A 21,785-nucleotide genomic window follows, 5' to 3' on the forward strand; every position below is an offset into this window, starting at 1 on the left:
AACTTAACCATAGTTCCAATTGGAAAAATGTGACCATCCTAGACAAAGCCAAGTACAAAACTGTCAGGGAACTTCTAGAAGCCTGGCACTCTGACAAATCAGCCATCAATAAACACATAGACATTAACAACATCTATAGACTATGCAAAAGAGACTATACCCAGCCCCAAAAGGAATAAAAAGACCCAAGCACCTCTCCACCAGCAATCAATATCCAGATCAGCATAGATTTACTCCAAGATTAACATCAGATCAACTGTCAAGTAATACCCCAATCAAGAAACTGCCAAAGAAGCCAACAGCAAAGAGCCCAACCAAATCATCTCTAAGACTACCCCCACCAATACTGACAATCCAGGACTCTAGAACAGACATGTGAAACTCATGACGTCGCGCAAAGTATCGGGAGAGTTTTGCCATTGCCAGCAATAGGGTGGGTGCAGCTTCCGGATAATGCGTCCGACCCGCGGGCCGGCAGTTTGACACCCCTGCTCTAGAATATAAACTCAGAGCAAATCCCACTCCTTACTGGCACTGATGATGTTACCTAGTTGGGTAATGAGATGTCTGCAAGAAAACAAACAAGCACCAAGGACCCCCTCATTTCAACCCTGAGCTACAAATATTCTCCTTTGTTGGTACTATATTTGTACCTTTGCAAACCATGTACAACCATGTTCATAAATGTATTTGCCCGCTTTAAACAAAGGACAAAAAAGTTCTCATAAACTAGGCATAGATTTTCATTTCTTCTAATTTCATAGTAATTTGTCCAAGCAGTGATACACCAGAGTGTTCATATTCTACCACATATTGTTGCTCCAAGCTTTCTTAATTCCATTTTAAGTTTATACAGGCAAAAAAGGGAAACATTATAAATGTTGGCTATACCAGCCAGTGCAAATCACAAACTTTACCAGGGGCTATTCGTGCTCTGTCGCAGCATCAGGAAAACAAAGCATATGTTGGATGTTAGCCTAGCTGTACACAATGTGTCCTATTTATTCAAGGTTTCCTTTGAAGCTACAACTTACAACTTTGTTTCTTAAGGGTACATGTCAGCTTTATTTAGCCTTTGTTAGTGTTTGGATACTCTTGAATAGCAAAAAAGGCAACATTTTGGGGGAGAAATGTGGCTGCTATCTGAGCAGTGATCTGTCATTTTACCTCATGCATCTCAACAAAAATTAAAAAGGGGCATGATGGAAAAGCTAGACTAAGATTTCTTGTAACCAGCTTTCCCCTTTTTTTAAACTGGGTAAGTAAGCCATTTTTAAAAGTACCATATAGGATCCTTGGGAAAATGTACAGCTTTTTTCTTAACGATTTTTTTTGTTAATTTAAACTTAAGCATTATCAAAGAGCATTTGGTGATTTAAATGGAGGCCGAAGATTTTTTTTCCGGTCTGATCTTTTTTTGAGGAGAGGCACGGGGGACATTCAGGCTCATTTTTCTTGAAGTTAAATGTAGTAAACTTTTACATGTAGTAAGTATAGCAAAGTTTTAAAGGTTTTTCTTCAAGTGTATGTAGGTGGGTTTAAAAATTGATAGATCTTTTTTCCATTATGTCTTAAATAAAATCTCCTCCAATTCAAGTCTGAATTCTGGTAACTGCAGAGGTGTCCATGTAGGGATTGATCTTGTTCTTCAAGATTATTTAGGTGGTTTGGCCTACCTTTTTCTAGGATGTTTCTTTCTACCTTCCATTTTTAGTTTGTAGCCCTAGAATTTCTGGTGGTTTTCTATCCAATTATTAACCCTGATGCCTTTTTGTGATCAGCCAGGATTGGTTGGATGCACACATTTGTTTAATTTTGAAATGTATACCAAGACTTCATAACCTACTTGCAGGATCTCATCAAACTGATTGCTATGGAAATAGAAGTATTATCTAATTTGAAATTCTTAGTATAGGTCCTATCAAACAGACATGCATAAATTGTATTGTAGAGAAGTTATGTTGAATAGATCCTGCCTCCTACATTTGTTAATTAAATAAGAATAAAAAAATCTGATAGAGATAACACAGGTACAGGGGATACATGTAAGTACTTTGTGTTGACAGTATTTAGAATTGGAGAAAACTAATTAAGGCATGTGGAAATATAAAGTGACTTTGTTTCAAAAAGATTTTTTCCTACTGTAAACTTTATGAGATTTTATTTTAATGTATGTAGGGGAAGGATGAAGCATAAAGAAATCAATGAGAAAAATGTAGAACATTCATTAAGCTGTCAACAGCTATATAGGAACCCAATTTCTCTTAGACTCCTATGGCTTCTTTTTCAGTGTGTGCTGAATTATGAGAAATTACAGGTTTATAATTCATTTTTGACTAATTTATAATTTGAGACACTTGAGGTGTTTGATTGAGATCCAGCCCAGTTTTAAATTTAGGCAGTTGTAAAACTTCATACACTTATTTAAAACGTTTTTTCTCATTTTGAAATAAAAAATACTATTGTCACAAGCTGCTATTGTAAAGGTTTCTCACAGGTGAAACCCAGCATGTACATCACAATAGAATTATGACAACTTCTTATATCAGTAGAAATCCATGGGGGAGCAAGGAGCAAAGTGAGGAAACTATTAAGGGTAGTTAAAGGCAGTCCGGAGACTCAAAATTATTTCTGAATCATTTCTATGAACTGAGAAATCTCTACACAAAACTTGCAATTACTTGCAGTAAAAAAGATTATAGGAAGCTGATTTGGTGCTGCATTTCAGAGCAATGGGATCTTTTTAATTATAGGAGTTTTTATACTATGATCTCATGTGAACAGAAGGAAATATCTTGATGAATTATCAATAGAAGAGAAGATTTGTAGCTCAGGATTCAACCGTGGGATCCTTGTTGCTCTCTGAGCTTGGGGCTTTTCTTGCAGACTTCATTACCAAACTGTTAGCACTGATGATGTTACCTAGTTTGGTAATGAAACGTTTCCAACAAAACCATCAAGTTCAGAGAGTAGCAAGGACCTCACCGTTCTGATGAATTGCAGGTGATTTTATTTATTGTGCAGGCACAAGGCAATAAAATGGTAAGCTGTTCAAGAGCTGCATTTGTAAAGATGGTTTGTTTTGCTTCGTTTTGTGGCTCCTGAGAACCACAGTACGCATGGCTGTGATTTCATCGGCGTGGGTAGAAGCAGGGTTTTTAGCCCCTTGGCTTGGATTATCTTTCAATCGGCGTGTTGTTTTAATTACTCTTTTGTTTAAAAATTTTGAAAAATTTCTCCCAGCCATTCGATGCGTTGCTGGTAAATTTGGGCAGTGTTATAAAAAGGGGACTGAACATTGCACATGGGCTCTGTAGCAAGGTTGCTATAAGGAAAGGATGTCCAACCTTGGCATCTTTAATTAAGACTTGTGGATTTCAACTCCCAGAATTCCCCACCCAGTAGGGACATCCCTGCTGTAAGGCTTCTTTCTGTTTATCCAGCTCTCCAAAAATCATCTCTTTTCTTAAAGTTATCAAATAAAATTCTGCGGCTGCACTGGTACCCCTTAAAAGTTTGGTGTGTGTTCACTGGCTATTTCCTTCTTCCTGCCTCCCCAGTTGCAGGGCACCGCCCCACACATAAATGTACCAATGGATGCCTAGTTTGCTTGTAACAGAAGGCTGGCTGTGCATTTGAAAGCACTTTGGTTGCTGGAGGCACCGTTCCCAAACACTTGCCTATGATAGCTGCATCTCCTGCTGTACCTGTAACAATTTAATTGTATAAGTCAGCCCAGTCAAGCATTCCTAGCGCATGACTGGGAGACATGAAATTCATTGTCATTATTGTCCCTGTCATTTTGGATCATTATATCCTACTGCAGAATTTTCCTCACTTCAGTGCTTTTTTTTAACCTCCAGGAACCAGGGATTATGGCTGAATTGGAGGTGGGGGCAGGACTGTGATCTACATTTACCTCAGGGGAGCCACAGATTAAATTGGCTTTGCTCGCTGACTGGCTAGATTCATCCATTTGCGTGTTCCGAGTTTAAGGCAGCAAATTTATGAAGGTCTGGATGAAATGTCCAGACTTTGCTTTGTTTTGTTGATGCATTTTGGCTTGGGAATCAAATGCTGACTCTTGCAGAGGGAAACCTGGAGGGAAGGTGTGCTTCAGGTCCCATGCCGTCCTTAAAGGTACAGGATTATTCTCGACATTATTTGAGCATTATCCTGCAAACGCTTTTGGTATACCCCAGCGTGCCATGGGGTGGTAAGAGTAAAGATTACATTGAAGCATATAATTTATATGTGTGAAGTTTATGTGAACTTAATAATAGGCCATTAGCAGGGCTTTTTTCTCATAGAATGCTCAGAACGGCGTTCCGGCACCTTTTGTTTTTCAAAAACAAACACCTCCCTCTATTGGCTTTAGGAGTAGGCAGTCTTGGCTCTTTTTTATGACTCGTGGACTTCAACTCCCAGAAATCCTGAGCCAGCCATGCTGAGGGGAAAGAAAGAGGTTTCCAAGCTGAGCCATGCTGGCTCAGGGATTCTGGGAGTTGGAGTCCTTGATTCATAAAAGAGCCAAGGTTGCCTACCCTGCACTAGAGGAGGACATTAAAATTATTTACAAGGTTACTTCTTTAGGAACTAAACTTTCAGAATCTAAAACAGCTAATTCAAAAAAGTAAACAGGAAAGAACCTCACATTTTTCATCTGCTTCTGTCTTTTGGAAGGTAAAATTAGATAACAAAATAATCTATTTCCTATGTTAACATCTCTGCAATGAAATCAATAAAGGTAACAGGAAAGAAATGAGAAACATTTTTCTCAATGTAGTATGTCTAATTTAGCTGATGCTAGAAAAAATAGTATCTTTTGTAAACTCTTAAACTATTTTGAATCTATAACCATCTATTACAACTAAACCACTTTAAATTAAACAATTCTTAAGAATGAAATATTCCTAATTTGGACTTTACTTTTACTGTTTGGACTGTTGTGTGTTTTGAAAAATAGATTATTTAGAATCTAGTTATTTTGCACTTCAGTCTTTAAATAATTAACCTAGTATATACATAACAATATATGATGTTTTCCATGGTGAGCTTAACATCAATAACATTTATTAAAAAGGCTAAAATAATTTGTGGTGGTATTATCTGTACATTAAAATTTTGTTTAGTCACAATCTTCCACTTTTAACATTCTGGACAAGCAGTGGTCATGTATCCTAGCAAAAGATGTTACATATGTGCATAAGCGTAGTCAGTAGCATATGCCTTTTTAAAAATATCAGACATGCAAAGAAACAAAAATAAGTCCAAAATATCTGTATTACATCCAGAAATGCCAACTTTGCAACTGATATTTCTCATCCATAAGTATGGCACCCTAAGGATACCTGCATACATGCAAATGCTTCTCTGGGATCAGTAACGCAGCAGGGATTGCTTTTTCCTTCCAGTAACAGATTGCTGGGAAATACCAAACATGGCCTTGAGAATTCCAATGTTTGTTACAAATTTTTCTGGATGTGGTTGGAAAGAGGCTGTTTGGTGCCGGAGACCACTGCCATGAGGAACACAGCTCTGGGTCAGGGTTCGGAGCAGCTCCGGGTGGGGGCTCAGCACGGGCTGCGGCGTGGCAACTGCGGGGAGGGGAATCCCTATGGCGGCTGTGGGGAGGGGAATCCCCGCAGCTTGTGGCTCCGAGCCGCAGGGGCGGGGGTGCAAAGGACAGGCGGCGACGCCGTAGCAAGATACTGGCATTGCTCCCGGTGACAGCACCTCTGAGTTCCGGCACCTTTTTTTTTTTTTTAGAAAAAAAGCACTGGCCATTAGTAAATATGGATCTCGTTCCATGAAATAGTGACGATGGTGCCATAGATACTGCTTTAAAAAGGAAGAGAAGATTGTTGCAACAAAGTTAAACTTCCACTTGTGTGATGTTAGGATAGTAGCTGAACATCCCTTGTAAAGACAATTCTGTGATGGTTATTCCTTCACTGTGCTTAATAAAAGAATGGATTACATTGGATTTTTACAGAATTGTGTTTATGAGCCTGCACACTTGTCTTTCTCTTCAGTGGGTCCTACTCGATTGTTGTAGAAGTGTTTTGACTGAAATCTATTTGTAGGGAATAAAATATAGTAACTGGAGTTGCGAGGGTTGTAAAAGCTGCCTTAGTCCATGCAAAGGGACCACTACTCAAGTTATTTTTCCAGGTACTTCTGTGTTTAAATTAAGATTTATATTTTGAAGTCTTTTCCAGCTAATATAAAATCAAGTAAAGTTGTTTTAATAAGGATTTGAGGTATCAAAAGACAATGTAAACATTGCATTCAGAACCTGTTCATAATTTTATCTCGTGCTTTTTCTAGGGTAGATTTATAGTTATAGTTCTTGCTTAACAATCATTCATCTAGCAACCGTTCGAAGTTACAGTGGCACTGAAAAAAGTGACTTACAACCTGTCCTGTTACTTATGACTGGAACAGCGTCCCTGGAGTCACATGATCTCAGTTTGGGTGCTTGGCTCATGCCGATGACGGTTGTGGAATTCTGCAGCCACACGATTGCCGTTTGTGATCTCCCCAGCAGGTTTCCAACAAGCAAAGTCAGTGGGGAAACCACAGCAGGAGGCTTCAAGTTGTGGACATATGACGTCTCCCTTAACAACTAGGAGTGATTCACTTAATGAATGGCAAAAAGGTGGTAAAATCAGGTGCACAAACAACGCTTCTATTAATGACCGTACCACTTAATGAGCAAATTTCGGGGCCCTTTTCGGGTTGTAAATCAGGGACTACTTGTAATATGTGGAAATGCAATTAGGAGCCTGATAGAAAGGAGCTTTTCCATTGTTCAGGATCTTGGCCAAAGACTTTATAAAGGGTAACTAACTCAAAAAAACAGTAGGTGTCTGTTGAACCTTTGACCCAGGAGGATTGCCTTTGATGCGCTTTTATAAGAAGCATCTTCCTCCCATAAAGTTAGGACCTCAGTGCATTAAATCCTGGCAACTTCCTTCAGGGCCTTTTTCTTTCTTTACTTGATTGGCAGAAGGCATCATTTGAGTGTGTCTGTTCATTGGCCATTATACAGACTAAGAGAGTTGGAAGGGACCTTCTAGTAGTCCAATCCCCTGCATAATCAAACATTAACGTTGGAGTTTTGTGTTCACTGGATGAAAAGATGAGTGGTGTTTCATATGCTTTTCCACAATGTGAGGAAATATGCCTTATAATTACTGAGTAGAAGTAACTACAGGTAGTTTTCATTGAGTGGCCATAATTGGGACTGGCAACTTGATCTATTAGCCATGTGAACCTGCAACTGTGCTTAGGATCTTAACTTCAAATTTTCCTTTGCTATACGGGTCTGCAAAGGTTGTAAATGTGAGGATTGGTTGGGAAAGGACTTTTTCATTACCGTCCTAATTGCGAACAGTCATTGAAAGAGGCAGTCAGTAAACGAGGCCTAGCTGTACTGAAAACAAGCAACGATGGGAGATGCAAGTAGCTGGAGACATTAGATGAATGCCTTTTAAAAGAAGCTGGAACATCAGCTCTCCTGAAAAAAGGGCTGTTTGCTTGGTGATATTTTTATGCGTGTACGCATGCATGCCTTCGAGTCACTGTGGTTGCAATCCCTGAAGTTTTCTTAGCAAGATTTCAGAAGTGCTGTGGCCCAAGAACACCTAACTTCCTGCCTCAGGTGGGGCTAAAACTCGCTTCTTTTGAAGCCTTTGAACACCATTTCTGTAGTTTTTCTTCTTTCCCGGTACAGCTAACTCTTCTTTTTACCATCCTGCTTTTTTCTTTTTCTTTTCTTTTGGAAGGGAGAGAGTTGCTGCTCCGTTTGGAAGGAAGGAGTGTACGTGTACATTTGCGTGACTGGTTTATGAGTGGCTTGTGTGTGAGACAGAGAACCATAGATGTACAATACGTGGGAGTTAATTTTTAAAATAGAGTTTAATTAGTATTGTTAGAGTAGAATAATTTATCGGCATCATCTTAGCCATGGTCTAGCCCAGGGGTGTCAAACTCAATTTCATTGAGGGCCGCATCAGCATTGCGGTTGCCTTCAGGGGGCCGGGTGGGCGTGGCCAGGGTGGGCGTGGCCTACTGGGTGGGCGTGGCCAGCTCTACATGGTTCGCATCAAGGGTGCCTATGGGGGCCTGGGCAGGAGTGGGACAGATCTGAGGGTCTCTGGCAGAAGGAGGGTCTCTGGGCCAGGGCCAAGGCAGTGGGGGCCATTCCCTCACTGTTTCCAGGATGGCTTCGCGGGCCACATGAAACCACTTCGCGGGCCAGATCCGGCCCCCGGGCCTCGTGTTTGACATGTCTGGTCTAGCCCCTCCAGGATGAAGGCCTCTTCCGCATGTTTCCAACCAATGCAGTCCTGAGCTTTTTTTTTTTTTTTTTGCCAACTGAGCCCGTAATACTTGCTGATGTCGCTGATCCATCTTGCTTTAGGTCTCTTTCGTGGACCCTTTTTATCAAGTGGGATCCGTTCTATGACTGCCTTGGTCCACTTGCCATCAGGTGCTTCTTGCTATGTGACCAGCCCATTTCCATTTCAGTTCTTTTACTTTCTTCATGATATCGTATGCGCTGGTTGGTTCTTTAATCCACGTGCAGGTCTTTTTATCTTGTCTTGTGATGCCAAGCATGAGTCTTTCCAGGGGTCTTTGTGCCACTCGTAGCTTTTGTATCAATTGTGAGGTTAGCGTCCATATTTCACCAGCATATGTTAGAGCAGGTAGTAGATACTGTTCAATTTTTTCCCCCCTTCAGGCATAGTAGGAGGTTGTTCTTGAAAATTATGCTTAGCTTGCGGATGCCTGCCAACCACATTAAACACGCCGTTCAATTTCCTTTATTGTATCACCTTCCATTGAGATCTGTTGGCCAACTATGCCTGGTTCTTCTCCAGATAAATTAGCATAATTGTTCTTCTCCAGTAGAATAATTAATATTCATTAAAATAATATGCATGATTATTAAAATATTTTTCTCTCTGTTCCTCTTCGAGATACGTGCATTGTGTGCACACACACAGTTACAAGCATGCAGTGCTTGCACATTTTTGGTTGGGAACAGGGAAATCTCCCAGCTTGGTTTCAGTCGAAGTTGGTAATGCTAGTTTGATGAGGAGGAAAGAGCATAACGAGATTATCCAGTGGGTTTCCATATATCTATATATCTCTCTGTATATATTTCAAAACTGTAGTCAGAATTTCCTGATGAGTAAATAGGGGACATTGCTAATTCCATCAGACAGCAAGCATAAATTAATGGCAGACAAATGTCAATAGCAATCTTTGTACATGTGCTTTTTGTTCTCACTGCCCTGGGGTACCCTGGGGTGTTTCAAGTATGAGAAGCTGGTGGCCATACATAATATTTGCTGTGGGAAATGACAATGCAGCATTAGGGAGCTTGTGAGAGTCTAAAGTAAAAGTAGGAAGCAGTTTTGGCTCTAGGTTTCCTGTAATTAGCTGTATTTGACTCCTATCAAAAACATTTCTATAGAATTGCACTAAGCACTTCTAGTCTCTGTTATCTAAATGTATTCATTGTTTTGGCATCTTTGTGGTCTATGATTGCCTTTGAAGTGAATACATAGTACAGTATTGGTATTCTCTGTGTTTTTGTAGGGTGCTAGCTTTTTCTCTATACAGTGAATAAAACTTTCTCATAATTTATTTTAAAATTACCACATATTTCTGGTGAGGGATGAAGTCACCTTGCTTCATGAAAAGTACATACTGTCCCCCTGTCTCTTTTAATACCTTGGATCATAATCCAAGTTGGTTTAGACAAAATGATGTAAGGTAGAATTTTCTTGATGTCTTATGAAGCAGACAGTAGTTTATAAAACTGTTGACCGGTTCTACTTTTTTTTAAAATAGGTCTGGTCAATTTGAACTGAAAAAAAATACAACTGCCTGTTAGAATTTGTTTGTGTATGTGTGTGCTTATTTTACTTTATTTGTTAACTCTATATCTCATCTTTCATCCTCCTAGTTTAAGATAGTGAACCAAAGATATGTACAGTATGTGAGCAGAATAAGATGGTCCTTGCTAACTCAAACATTGTACAAATTGTGTCAGTATGAATGTTTGTAACCTTCAGTTGGAACAGATGCATCATAGAGCAATATTTTTTTGAATCAGTGTAGCCCAGGTGGGCTAACTTACAGAAGGTGTCCAAAATCCAGGACCCAGAACCCCATGGGGTTGAACTTTGGCAAAGTTGTGTCTGCTTTAATGCTACTGCATCACTGTGCTACCATGGTCAGCTGCAGTCACATGATCATCATTATTTCCAATGTTCCCTGCCAGCTTCCTACAAGGGAAGTCAATGGTGAATCTCTCCCACTGATTTTTTTGCTCACCTTGGTCATTCTGCTTGTCCGTCTAGGTGAGGAAATATCTCTGAAAAGATGAACCAATAGGTCATTGATTGTCTAGCATTCTTATAAAACATTACAAAGCTTGACACTGAGCTTACAGTATCCCCAAGATTGTCTCATGAGTTCGAACCTGCCCCATTTGTACATTCAACGCAATTGCTCATGGTTTCTCCCCCCCCCAAATAAGGATAAAAGGATGATAGCCCAGAGATGTGTCTTCTGGGTGGTAGACCCCATGCTATAGAATATCTTGTTCTCTTGAGATGGTAGAAGTCTCCATTCTGGTTGTATTCCACAAGATTGTAAGGGCTCTTTGATTCCAGTGAACGTGGGGACAGCTAGCGAATCAGGATCACATTTGCAATGGGCAACATTTTATTGTAATTTGTGTTAGTAAGAGTTTTTATTCTGCGGTGCTTTATCATTTTCTCTGGGTAGGTCCTCACTTAGAACCACAATTGGGACCAGGAATTTGGGTAGTCGCTAAGAAATGTGGTCACCAAGAAGAAAAATCATGCAACCGCAAGTGAACTTGCAACCTTACTTTGATTCTTAAATCAAGCAAGATTTAAGTGAAAAGTTATGTGGCCGTGACTTATGATTTTACTTCTGCTTTCCATACTGCTTCAGAATTTGACCTGTGTGGAAAAAAAATTTGTTTGTTTACACACACATCTGCACTTATATATATACCCATGAGACATGTTAATTATCCCCTCTTTAGTAACATACCCTGACATCACTGCACTTGTTCCCAGTATTGTAAAATGGACACTGAAAAGCTGTCATGACATTTTTCTGAGTGACATTTCAGTGTGGCTCCCGTAAACTGCCACTGACAACGTTTAGTTTTCATTTTAACACATTTACTTAACTGACATGGCAATAAGATGTCTCTGACATGTTGAAGGCTGATACAAAAGAAGTGGGTAACAACATAATTAAAAGCCACTACAACCAAGTAAATCCAATTCTGATCTGTCCCTCAGCAATCTTTCCCCCTCAAGGAGAAATTCATTATCCAGTAAGGCCTCTGGTACTATATGTCTAAGAGTCTGAGTACGGTTTCACACCTGATGTCATCCCAGTCCCATCTCTCTGACTAGGTCCAATTTTTATAGGTGAGCCTCATTGTTTCTTTGTTTGTATCTCACTTTTACTATGTTTACAAATACCTCAAGGCAGCAAACATATCCAACACACCCTCCTCCTCCTATTTTCTGCACAATAACAACCCTCTGAGGTGAGGTGGGTTGGGCTGAGAGAGAGGGACTGGCCCAAAGTCAGCCAGGTGGCTTTCATAGCCAGGTGAGACTTGAGCTCACAGTCTCCTGCTTTTTAGCCTTGTGCCTTAACCACTAGAACAGACTAACTCTCCAGTTTGGTCTAGTGGTTAAGGCATCATTGCGTCTACCTTTGGAGCAAACAGATTTTGCCACTCCATGTTTCCCCCAAATATATAGAATTCTTTATCACTAAGCTATGTTAAATGCACAGCAACAACGATGATGATGATGATGCAATGCTGATTTTTTTCCTTCCATTTTCTGTATTAAAATGTGGCTTTCTTCATCCACTGTAACAATTTTCTTAATATTGATATGCCAGTTGATGCTTTTTCACGGTGTTACATTAGATCAGACATGTCAAACACAAGGCCCGGGGGCCAGATCCGGCCCGCGAAGTGGTTTCATGCGGCCCGCGAAGCCATCCTGGAAACAGTGAGGGAACGGCCCCCGCTGCCTTGGCCCTGGCCCAGAGACCCTCCTTCTGCCAGAGACCCTCAGATCTGTCCCACTCCTGCCCAGGACCCCAAAGGCACCCTTGATGCGAACGATGTAGAGCTGGCCACGCTCATCCAGTAGGCCATATGCACTCTAGCCATGCCCACCCAGTAGGCCACGCCCACCCTGGCCATACCCACCTGGCCCCCTGAGGGCAACCGCAATGCTGATGCGGCCCTCAATGAAATTGAGTTTGACACCCCTGCATTAGATGAAACTCAACAGCCAACGGTCCAGAATCTTGTCATAAGGCTGACAAGTCTCTAGATAGAACTCAAGTGGGACTGGGATTGAACCATTTGTGCTAATGTTTTAGCACTAAAACAGTGCCTCTGTTCTCTCATTAAATTAATAAAGGCAAGTCCCCCCTCATTTATGGGTGATCTGCTCTTTTGAAATCACATTTCGCTTGTGACTATTTTGTAGGGAACTAGAAATGGGGAAAATTATGAAGATGTGGTGGGGAGCGGGCAGAGTGGTTTGAAAACACTTGCTGAATGAATCCTGTTCCTTTTCAAAACATAGAAATGATGAAGCTGAGTTAAGTATTAGAGCATTTTCACTGGTGCAGTCCAATATACTATAACGGAGCCATGATAGTAAAACGGGGCTGTGTTGAGACTCTTAATCCTTGAGTTCTTCTGTTATGCTAATATAAAGGATGGTCCTTCCCTGAAACTAATGCATTGTTATGAGCTTCAAACATTTTTTAACAAACTCACTTCTCTCCATTATGATGAAATGCCTACATACTGTTTATTCATTGCTTAATGATTGCCATGTTTAGCGACCTTTCAAAGTTACATTGATGTGGATGGTTCTTCACACTTACGACCATTGCAGTGTCCCTGGTATCACAAGATTCAGGCACATTTCAATCAGTTGGCATTTATGACCATCACAGCATCCTGTTGTCATGTGATCACCATTGTGTGCTTCACAGCTGGTTTCTGACAAGCAGAGTCAGTAGAGAATCCAGCAGTCAAATTGGCAAGACATGGTCACGTGATGTCTTGCTTAACGACCACGGGCAACTTGGTTAACCACAGCGGAAATGAGGTCATAAGTCCATTGCCGTCATGTGATGATTCACAAAGCGATCATGCTGCTTAGTGTGATGGAGTTGCTTGTTCCAATTGTGATCATTAAATGAGGACTATCAGTATATGTGCTTGTACATGCAGTAGATTGTTGTATTTAGTTGCAGGAATGAAAAAGAAGAGGAAGGCACACAACTTGAGCTATATTTTGAGTAACTTCAAAAATGCAGTATTTTTTTCATTTCTTTCGCCTTCAGCCTTGATTTCAGTTCCTTTCTCAGCCTCTTGTTCAACTGTGTTTCCACCAATTTTTCTTTACTGTCACATGATAATTTGTACAGATTTTCAACTTTCCTGCTCTTAGCCATTTCCAGGTCTTGTTGTTATCTGACTTTTTTTTAATGTGTAGGTTATGTAATATTTTGCCTTGCCACATCTCTTTTCTGTTCTTCATTTGGTCTTTCTTAACAGGCCAGTTTGATGTCTCCAGTAGTCAGTCAACCTTGTACTAGCTTCAGTGCATCTTTTTCTTTTTTCACAAATTTTATTGATTTTCTAATATTACATTCACATATTTTGAAAAGCAACGTGGTGGCTGGGTAGTAGTAACTCAATTACATACAGATATCATTAGTACAGATTTCAAATTGCTACCATAAACATTTCCTCTCTTTTTCCCTTCATATATGCTGTCTATTTGTAGATTTAAAGACAAGTTTTATCCTATCAATCACATAGAAAATAACTTTCTTACATATATCCATAGTTTTTAGTTTACACATATTCTAATTGTTTTAGCATACAATCTTTTAGACAATGAATGACCTAATAGATTTTTCAATTTTAATTTCAACTAACATTTAGACTTAACGTTTGATATTTATCATTCCCAAGATTTTTAGTATACTCCCAATTTATCTATCACCATTCCTCACAAAATCTAATATTCAAAATATACATGCCGTTTACTTCTCACCCTCTATGTCAACAAATTAAGTATACAATATGATATCCTTCTTTTTTGCTAATTTTCAGTTGTTTTTTTAAGCAGTAATCAAAATTTCTTTTTATTTCAATATTTAATACTTCCTCTCTTCCTCTTTGTATCTGCTATCTCTTGCTTAAACTGATAATTTTTGTTTTTAACATTCCATATAAACCTATTTATTACTTTCAACAATAGGATTTTAGCTTGTCTACATTATTCACCTTTACATGATCTTTATGCACAAATCAATATTCAAATTAGCTATTAATATTTATACTGCTAAATATTAATGACCAAAATTTTTTCTTTATCTCAGTTCATAACAATGTCTTGTGTTCAACATACACATCTTATCTATTTAAGTATATTCTGTTTCAGATTTCAATAAGATGGTCAAAACTCCATTCTTCTTGAGTCTTATTCTGGCTTTTTTCCTTTGCCAAATCATCTTCCATGTCCTTGTTTTTGGGTCATCGAACCAATCTCCTTGTAATATCATGTATATTAATTGATATTGGCAAAACCATCCGATTGCCATTTTTTTGAGAGGACTTGTAGGTCTAGTGGGTCGTCTCTTTATTCTTCCATACTGACATAGTTGTTCTGAATTGTTTGTCTTCTCATCCAACTGTTGTTTTTCTAGATCCTCTAGTTCCTTCTGAGTTGTATAAGAAACCTTATCCTTTTTCCAAGTTGTCAATGTCTTTTCTGGATTTTCAAATATCAATATCTGTTTAATAGTAGATTCTTCTGTCATCATACTTGAATGTTTCATTTTTTCTATTTTATTTTGTATAGATGATTCTTTAGTTGTGGTCAAAGTTTGGGCTTTCATATCTGGGCTGTCTTGTTCCTTCACATAGCCTCTTAGTATTTCATTGGTTGTGGTAAGAATTTGGATTAGTGTTTTCAACATAGCGAGCGTTTGTTGATCTTCATCCATAAATAAATTTTTGTTCCTGGTCTTCTTCCATATTGGTATTTTAAGCTAAAGGCTTTACACTTAGAAAATCCAAAAGAGAGAATTTTTTTTCTAGGTAGGGAACACAAAGCCTTTCACAGCTGTTGTTTCAAAGTTCTCAAGGTTATGTATCTTATCTATTTCCTTGGGCAGTCAGCCAGGCCCCTTTTAAAGTTTCCCTTTGAGTCCCAAAATTATTTCTTTTCAGTTTTTATTTTTCTTTTTTTATAAGAAAAAACCCAGATTTATTATTTTATTATGTTACTATTATTTTATTATGTTACTATTATTTTATTCCACCTTTTTATACATTTTAGTTAATGGAAGGGAACATACTTAATACATCTGCCTCCTAGTTTACTCACAACAATAATTTTGCAAGGTGGGTTTGGCTAAGACGGGGTAGGCAACCTTGGCTCTTTTATGACTCGTGGACTTCAACTCCCAGAATTCCTGAGCCAGCCATGGGCTAAGAGAAAGTAACTGGTCCAAAGTCACCCAACTGGCTTTCATGTTCAAGGGATGCCTGGAATTAACTGTTGTTTGGCAAATTCATTTTAGGAAAATACCTTTCATAGCATATACTGTACAATCCAAGACCAATGATGTTTCCTCTCACATTTAATATTGTTTTGTTTGATTGCATCAGACCAGATGAGAAATCTGGAGAAATTGGATATGCTGTTCTTTGAACCAGAGGTGGCCTATGAAGAATAGGGTTACCATAATAAAATTTTTACTACACTGGGGCTAAGACAAACAACTGCATTTGTTTGTTGCTTTGTTTGGGTCTGACACAGGTAGTCTTCGACTTACCACAATTGAGCCCCAAATTTCTGTTGCTAAGTGAGACCTTTCTTAAGCAAGTTTCTGTTCTGAACCAGCCCTCTTCTAGCAAACCCCTATTCAAAAAGAAGAGACTGGAGAGCGTCCAAGGCTAAAAGGCTTCTGCCAAGATTTAATTACGCAGTTAACAAAAACACTAGAGCTTGTCTTCTCAAGCGGAAAAGTTGCTTTCAGCAACCAGCCCCTCCCCAAACACTCCTTTTATAGAGAGCTCAGGGCGTGGTCTCCCTGTGCCTCCTCCCGAGGAGTCCCACAGCCTTTCTTTGTTTGTTCCTGCTCGACTGCCTCCTGCGTCGGGCGTCCTTGAACAGGACCAGCTGTGGGTCATCATCTTCCGCACTATCGGGCTCACGCAGCTGAGAAGAGGGCCCCGGCTGGGAACTCTGCCAAACCTCCACGCCATCATCAACCGGTTCGTCTCCCACACGGTCCTCCTCCCCCTCATCTGAGTCCTCCGACACATCTGAGCCGGCTGCCGAAACCACAGGCTGGCCCTGAGTCACAACAGTTTTGTCCCATTTTGTGACATTTTTGTGTCGCAGTTGTTAAGTGAACCACTGCAGTTGTTAAGTTAGTAACACAGGCTTCCCCATTGATTTAGCTTGTAAGAAGGTAGCAAAAGGTGATCGCATGACCCAGGGCCACTGCAACCGTCATAAATAAAAGTCAATTGCCAAGTGTCTGAATTTTGGTCACAGGACCTTGGGGAATGCTGCTTAAGTGTGAAAAACTGTCGTAAGTCACCTTTTTTAGTGCCTTTGTAAATTTCAGTGGTCACTAAGTTAACTGTTGTAAGTTGAGCACTACCAGTATTAAAATCCTTCCGTTCAGATTCCTGGAAAAATAAAACCTAAACCTGCAAAATGAATTCAAGATTCTAGTTCCATGTTTGCAGTATCTATTTAGCACTGACGAGAATTATTTTAATATGCTTACTGTATAAATATATGCAGTCCCCCATTTTGCCCAGTTCTTCTGTATGACATTCACTTTCACCTGACTTTGTGAACGGCCCTGTATTAGTCTTCCTTCACCTGACAATGTCCACAAGTGAGACTGCAACTCCTCTAAAATTCCCAGCCAAGGAAGCCTTTGAATTCTGAGAAAAACATGGTCCCCGGCATCTGGTGAGGGACAGCTACCCACTATGCTTTTCATTCTGTAGTTGCCATGTCAACTATACAAACAGTTCTTGTAACAGAAGAAGAGTAGCTAGGGCTCCTTATTTTAAGCTTTGATTCACACGCCACAGTTATCTGAACAAGCGAACACGCTACATAAGGCAAAAGAATAAGACCGGAGGAAAATAAAAATGAAAATAAATCTTTTTTTTTAGGATCAGTTTTCATTTCTGTCTTCCTGATGTATCTTTTTATAATAATTATGTGCTCGTTCTTACTTAAAATGGAAGGTCTCTAGATGTCTTTTTATTCTGTGGATCCATTTTTGATTTAGAGACCACGTTCCTCTAAGTCAGGGGTAGGCAACCTTGGCTCTTTTATGACTGACTCAGGAATTTATAGCTGACTCAGGAATTCTGGGAGTTGAAGTCCATGAGTCATAAAAGAGCCGAGGTTGCCTGCCCTAAGTGAAAGGAGTTATTGCTAACACTTCCTTAATGGGAGGCTATCCCTAGAACTTCTATACTGTTATTTATTGTGAGGGAAACATCTTCCGCCAATCTTGGAATTCCCTCTGCAGGTTCATAGATGCGGTGTAGATGTGAACGTGTAATTTTGCTTTTAGAAAATCGAAGATCAGATTTGATAAAGACTGCTGTTCAGAGGGCACATGCCCAAGCAGAGAAATTTAGTCAGATATTTTTCAAGTCATGAACAAAATGCTTGCCTATTTTCAATAGGGATACCTCATTTGGGCCCCTGTGTATCTCTCTGTCTGTGTGCCTAACCACATTTTCTTCCATTTATTTAGTTTGCAGTTCTTTTAGGTTCTTTGTCATCTTCTTCTAACTGTGCAATCTGTCCCATTTTATTCATTTATTAGGCATTTAAATACAGTGAATGTTTTCACCCGTGCTCTTGTTCTCAGTTTTTCACACAAATTTGCTCCAAAGTTCCTTCCCCCCCCCCCACAAGTCCCCGTTTAGGTTCATTTCTTTTCCTTCCAGCAGGTTGGCCTAAGAAGAAGTTCTAAAGACAGGTTAGGAGAGGTGATGAATTCTGGGAGACATTGATCCTTTTTGTACATTTTTGCCCTTTGGTTTTTTTTTTTGAAACGGATTACTTGCTTAGTGTCTGGGTGTTGCTGAAGCAGAATTGGAAAGGGACGAACTTTACATAAATCATTTACACTGAACACTTGGTATGCCGGCTACATAAATCAACAACAGTATCTATTACCATTCTCTCCCCCCCCCCCTTTACCAGTATTATCTTGATGTGGCTGGTCCCAACATTTGGGCATGCTGAACCCTGCCTTCAGAAGCCTAGCCCTTGGTAATTAATTATGCTGGGCACATAGAGCTTGGCCCTTGCTACGGGGAATAATTGCTCCCAGCCAACAGACAGGGTTTTAACTTCAGTGGCAATAATAAATAGAAAGTCTCAGGTGATGCCACTATTTTAAAGTAATTAATCATCTCCACTCTTCCTTCTCTCTCTCCCTCCCTCCCCCCCACGTGCTCCCTTCCATGTTGATTCCCTCTACCTCCAAGTAGAAAATTCAGCAATAAATCTTTAATGATATATATATGTTTAAAGTGATCTGTTACCTAACCCTTGGGTTTTTTCCCCCTCGTGCGTACTTTGCATGTCCAAAGATTTTTTTTTCCTTCACCCGCATACTTATTGTAAATGCTGCAAGTTGTGAACTTCAAGTGTGCATGAAAGGACTGTTATGTAGGAAGGTAAAGCTTAGCGATAGAATCTCTGAAAGATCGTTAACTTTTTTTTTAATGTCACTCTGTACACGTGCTAATAGAGATGCTTAATTAACACCGGTGGGGCTGTCAAGAAATGCATCTTTTAAGAGGTTGTATTATTGCCATCTCCGCCTTCTCCAGTACCAGAAAGTGGGTGCCTTGTTTTGGACTGGATGCAAAATACACGCATTTCAGCTATAGCGTGTAAGTTCACCACTGGACAAGAATCCCAGCGCTCCACAAATGTCTGTGCAGTTTCTGCTGCCTTTTTTTTAAGGAGAATATGCTATGCTATGCAGAGTCTGTGATTCTCTGGATATTTCTTGGTAGACCTGACCAGCCATCAGGGCTATTCAGTGTGACAGGGAGAGATGTGACAGATTGGTTCTGACACCCTTCCATACCACAAATCAGTGGCTGGAGGTGACTCCTGTCCTTCTGTGATTGTGCCCCTCCCCAACCCCCCCGCTGCAGGACAGCACAACGATGCACGAATGAACCTTGCCATTGCCCTCACTGCTGCCAGGTATGGGGCTGCCATAGCCAATTACACTGAAGTGGTGCACTTGCTGAAGAAGATGGATCCAGAAAGCGGGAAGAGCCGGGTTTCTGGAGCAAGGTGCAGGGATGTTCTAACAGGTATGTCCTTTGGGCTCTCCGTGGCATTTATGAAGCCCCTTGTCTCCAGGTAGCTTGTTCTGCCAGGTACTGTGTGTCTTTCTGTTTTTCAGAGACCCCCTTCCTTTTTATCCTTTCTGGGGCTGGGTGGCTGCCAAGATTCTCCCTGTAGCCCTTCACCTCAGTAGCTGCCCGTACTTTGAGCATAGTGGGGGGGGGGGAAGCTCTGCTGCCCAGAAAGGCATTTTACTCCGCCTTAAAAGAAATGGGGAAATCCTTTCCTCCTCAAACTAAGTGCAGAAAGGTGGGTGAAGGGAGAGTGCAGTTTGTAAATATCGCTTAGCTGACAAAAAAGGCATGTTTCCAAAGTGCAGTGGCATGTCATTACCGCCAATCATCCTTAACTTCTGTCAGGCTTTCGTTCAAATCCTAGTGCTTTGGCAAGCTAAGTTGTGCTTTACATCCAAGCCCTTCTGTCAAGCAAAGCTGACGTTTTGAAATGCCGGGTGGTGGTGCGTTCAGCAATAGTACCATTTAACAAATTTCAGGGTTTAAGAATGTCATTAAATAGAGAAATCGATAAGTAAAACCAAATGATGGGGCCAAAAAAGGGAGGAAGTTGCTAACCATTCTTTTCTACTTCTTTTCCCTTGTTCGACAAGTCCGATCTTCAATCTTTAAAGATTGGGGAGTCAACGTACTCTTGGCTGTAAAGCCATCTCTGTTCTAATTTTGCAGGAAAGCGAGCTGCTGGGTTCTGCGTGCACGGGTACGAGTCTGAGTGCGCGTGTCTTTATACACACACTTCACAATAGATTAACTTCATGGATAAATTAATAATCCAGAGAGTCAGTGAAGAGAGAAACAAATGGAGTATGTGATTGATGCTGTTTTCTTTCACAGGGCAGGAATTTGATGTCAAAGCCAAATGTGTTATCAATGCTACAGGACCTTTCACAGATTCTGTGCGGAAAATGGATGAGCAGGAAGTACCAAACATCTGTCAACCAAGTGCAGGTGTTCATATTGTGATGCCCGGCTATTACAGGTAACAGTATTCAAAGCACAGACCATTTGTAACAATCTTTAAGATGTGAATCTAACAGAGGTGGGGCAGGGGAATCTGAAGAAAATGTTTTCTGGCTTAAATGGTCCATGTTGAATTCAGGCCTTCATTTCTTCCCCCCACCCTACCTGCTGTATGGAAAGTTATTTTGAATGAGTCAAGCATAATCCATCACTTTTACTAAGGGGGCGGGCGGGATTATATAGGAGAGCTAACTAGTCTTTTTTTAATGGTTGTTGTTCAAAATGCCCCCGTGTTAAAATATCCCTGCAACTGGAGGAGACAGCTGGAGTTTTGAAAGAAGAGTGGAGGCCATTCCCTTTATCCTACTCAAAAGCCAGAGTTTGCCATATCTGTATGATTTGGGGGAACAAATGTCTTTGGAAGAATCCTAACTGGACAATTTTCGTAGAGGGGTGACTTAACAGATGGGAATATTTTCTCCATGCCACTTTCCTTCTTGTCTCAAACAACGAAGGCCCTAAGGAGTTGTGTTCTCTCCCACATTGCATTCTCTCTACCCTCACGTTGGTGAAGTAATTCAAAAGAGGTTATTGGCCATAAGGAGAAGCCCTAGATAATCTTCAGCAAGTCGTTGCTGGCTCAGCCAGCGTAGCAGACAGTTGACCAGTTTGACACAAGTAGTCTAAAAATTACTGCAGCCCTTAGCATTCACGCAGTACATTCAGTTGTACTCTATGAATGCTAAATATTACCACTAATAAGGAGTTTCGTTCAGATGTGCCCTTCTGCTTGTGGCAGGGCAGTGTTTCCTTCCCATATGTTGGAATACCGAATGAGAAAATGAAAATCCCAAATGTTCTGCTTGCTGAAGAGGCTGCGCCAAGGCTTGGCCAGGCAGATGTAGCGAGACTATTGTCCTGCTCTTCATTGCCCCTCCTTGCATAAATGATACGTCATGGCTTAACTAACATCACAACCCCCCCCCCTTTTTTTATTACATTTATATCCCGCCCTTCTCCGAAGACTCAGGGCGGCTTACAAGCTTAGCAGTAGCCTTCATTCTATATATATGCCTGCTTGTTAGGGCTTTCACACACACCCCCAAGCGGCATTATTACAAAGTCAGCTTAATTGCCCCCAACAATCTGGGTCCTCATTTTACCTACCTCGGAAGGATGGAAGGCTGAGTCAACCTTGAGCCGGGTGGGATGCGAACCTGCACTAATTGCAGGCAGCTGGTGTTACTTAAGGAGGCATTAGCCCACT

General features: G+C 40.5%; 1 protein-coding gene across 2 annotated transcripts in view; it reads left to right on the top strand.

Annotated features, from left to right (window-relative positions):
• GPD2 (glycerol-3-phosphate dehydrogenase 2) overlaps positions 1-21,785 on the top strand; it is a 95,132-nt gene that overhangs the window by 46,774 nt on the left and 26,573 nt on the right. For both annotated transcript variants that reach the window (XM_083350451.1, XM_083350452.1), the window contains 2 exons: positions 19,346-19,510; positions 20,393-20,537. In XM_083350451.1, coding sequence (XP_083206577.1) covers positions 19,346-19,510; positions 20,393-20,537 — 310 coding nt within the window. The remainder of the gene's footprint in view (positions 1-19,345; positions 19,511-20,392; positions 20,538-21,785) is intronic.

Source organism: Vipera ursinii, assembly GCF_947247035.1.
Source record: "Vipera ursinii genome assembly, chromosome: 1".
Lineage (NCBI taxonomy): Eukaryota > Metazoa > Chordata > Lepidosauria > Squamata > Viperidae > Vipera > Vipera ursinii.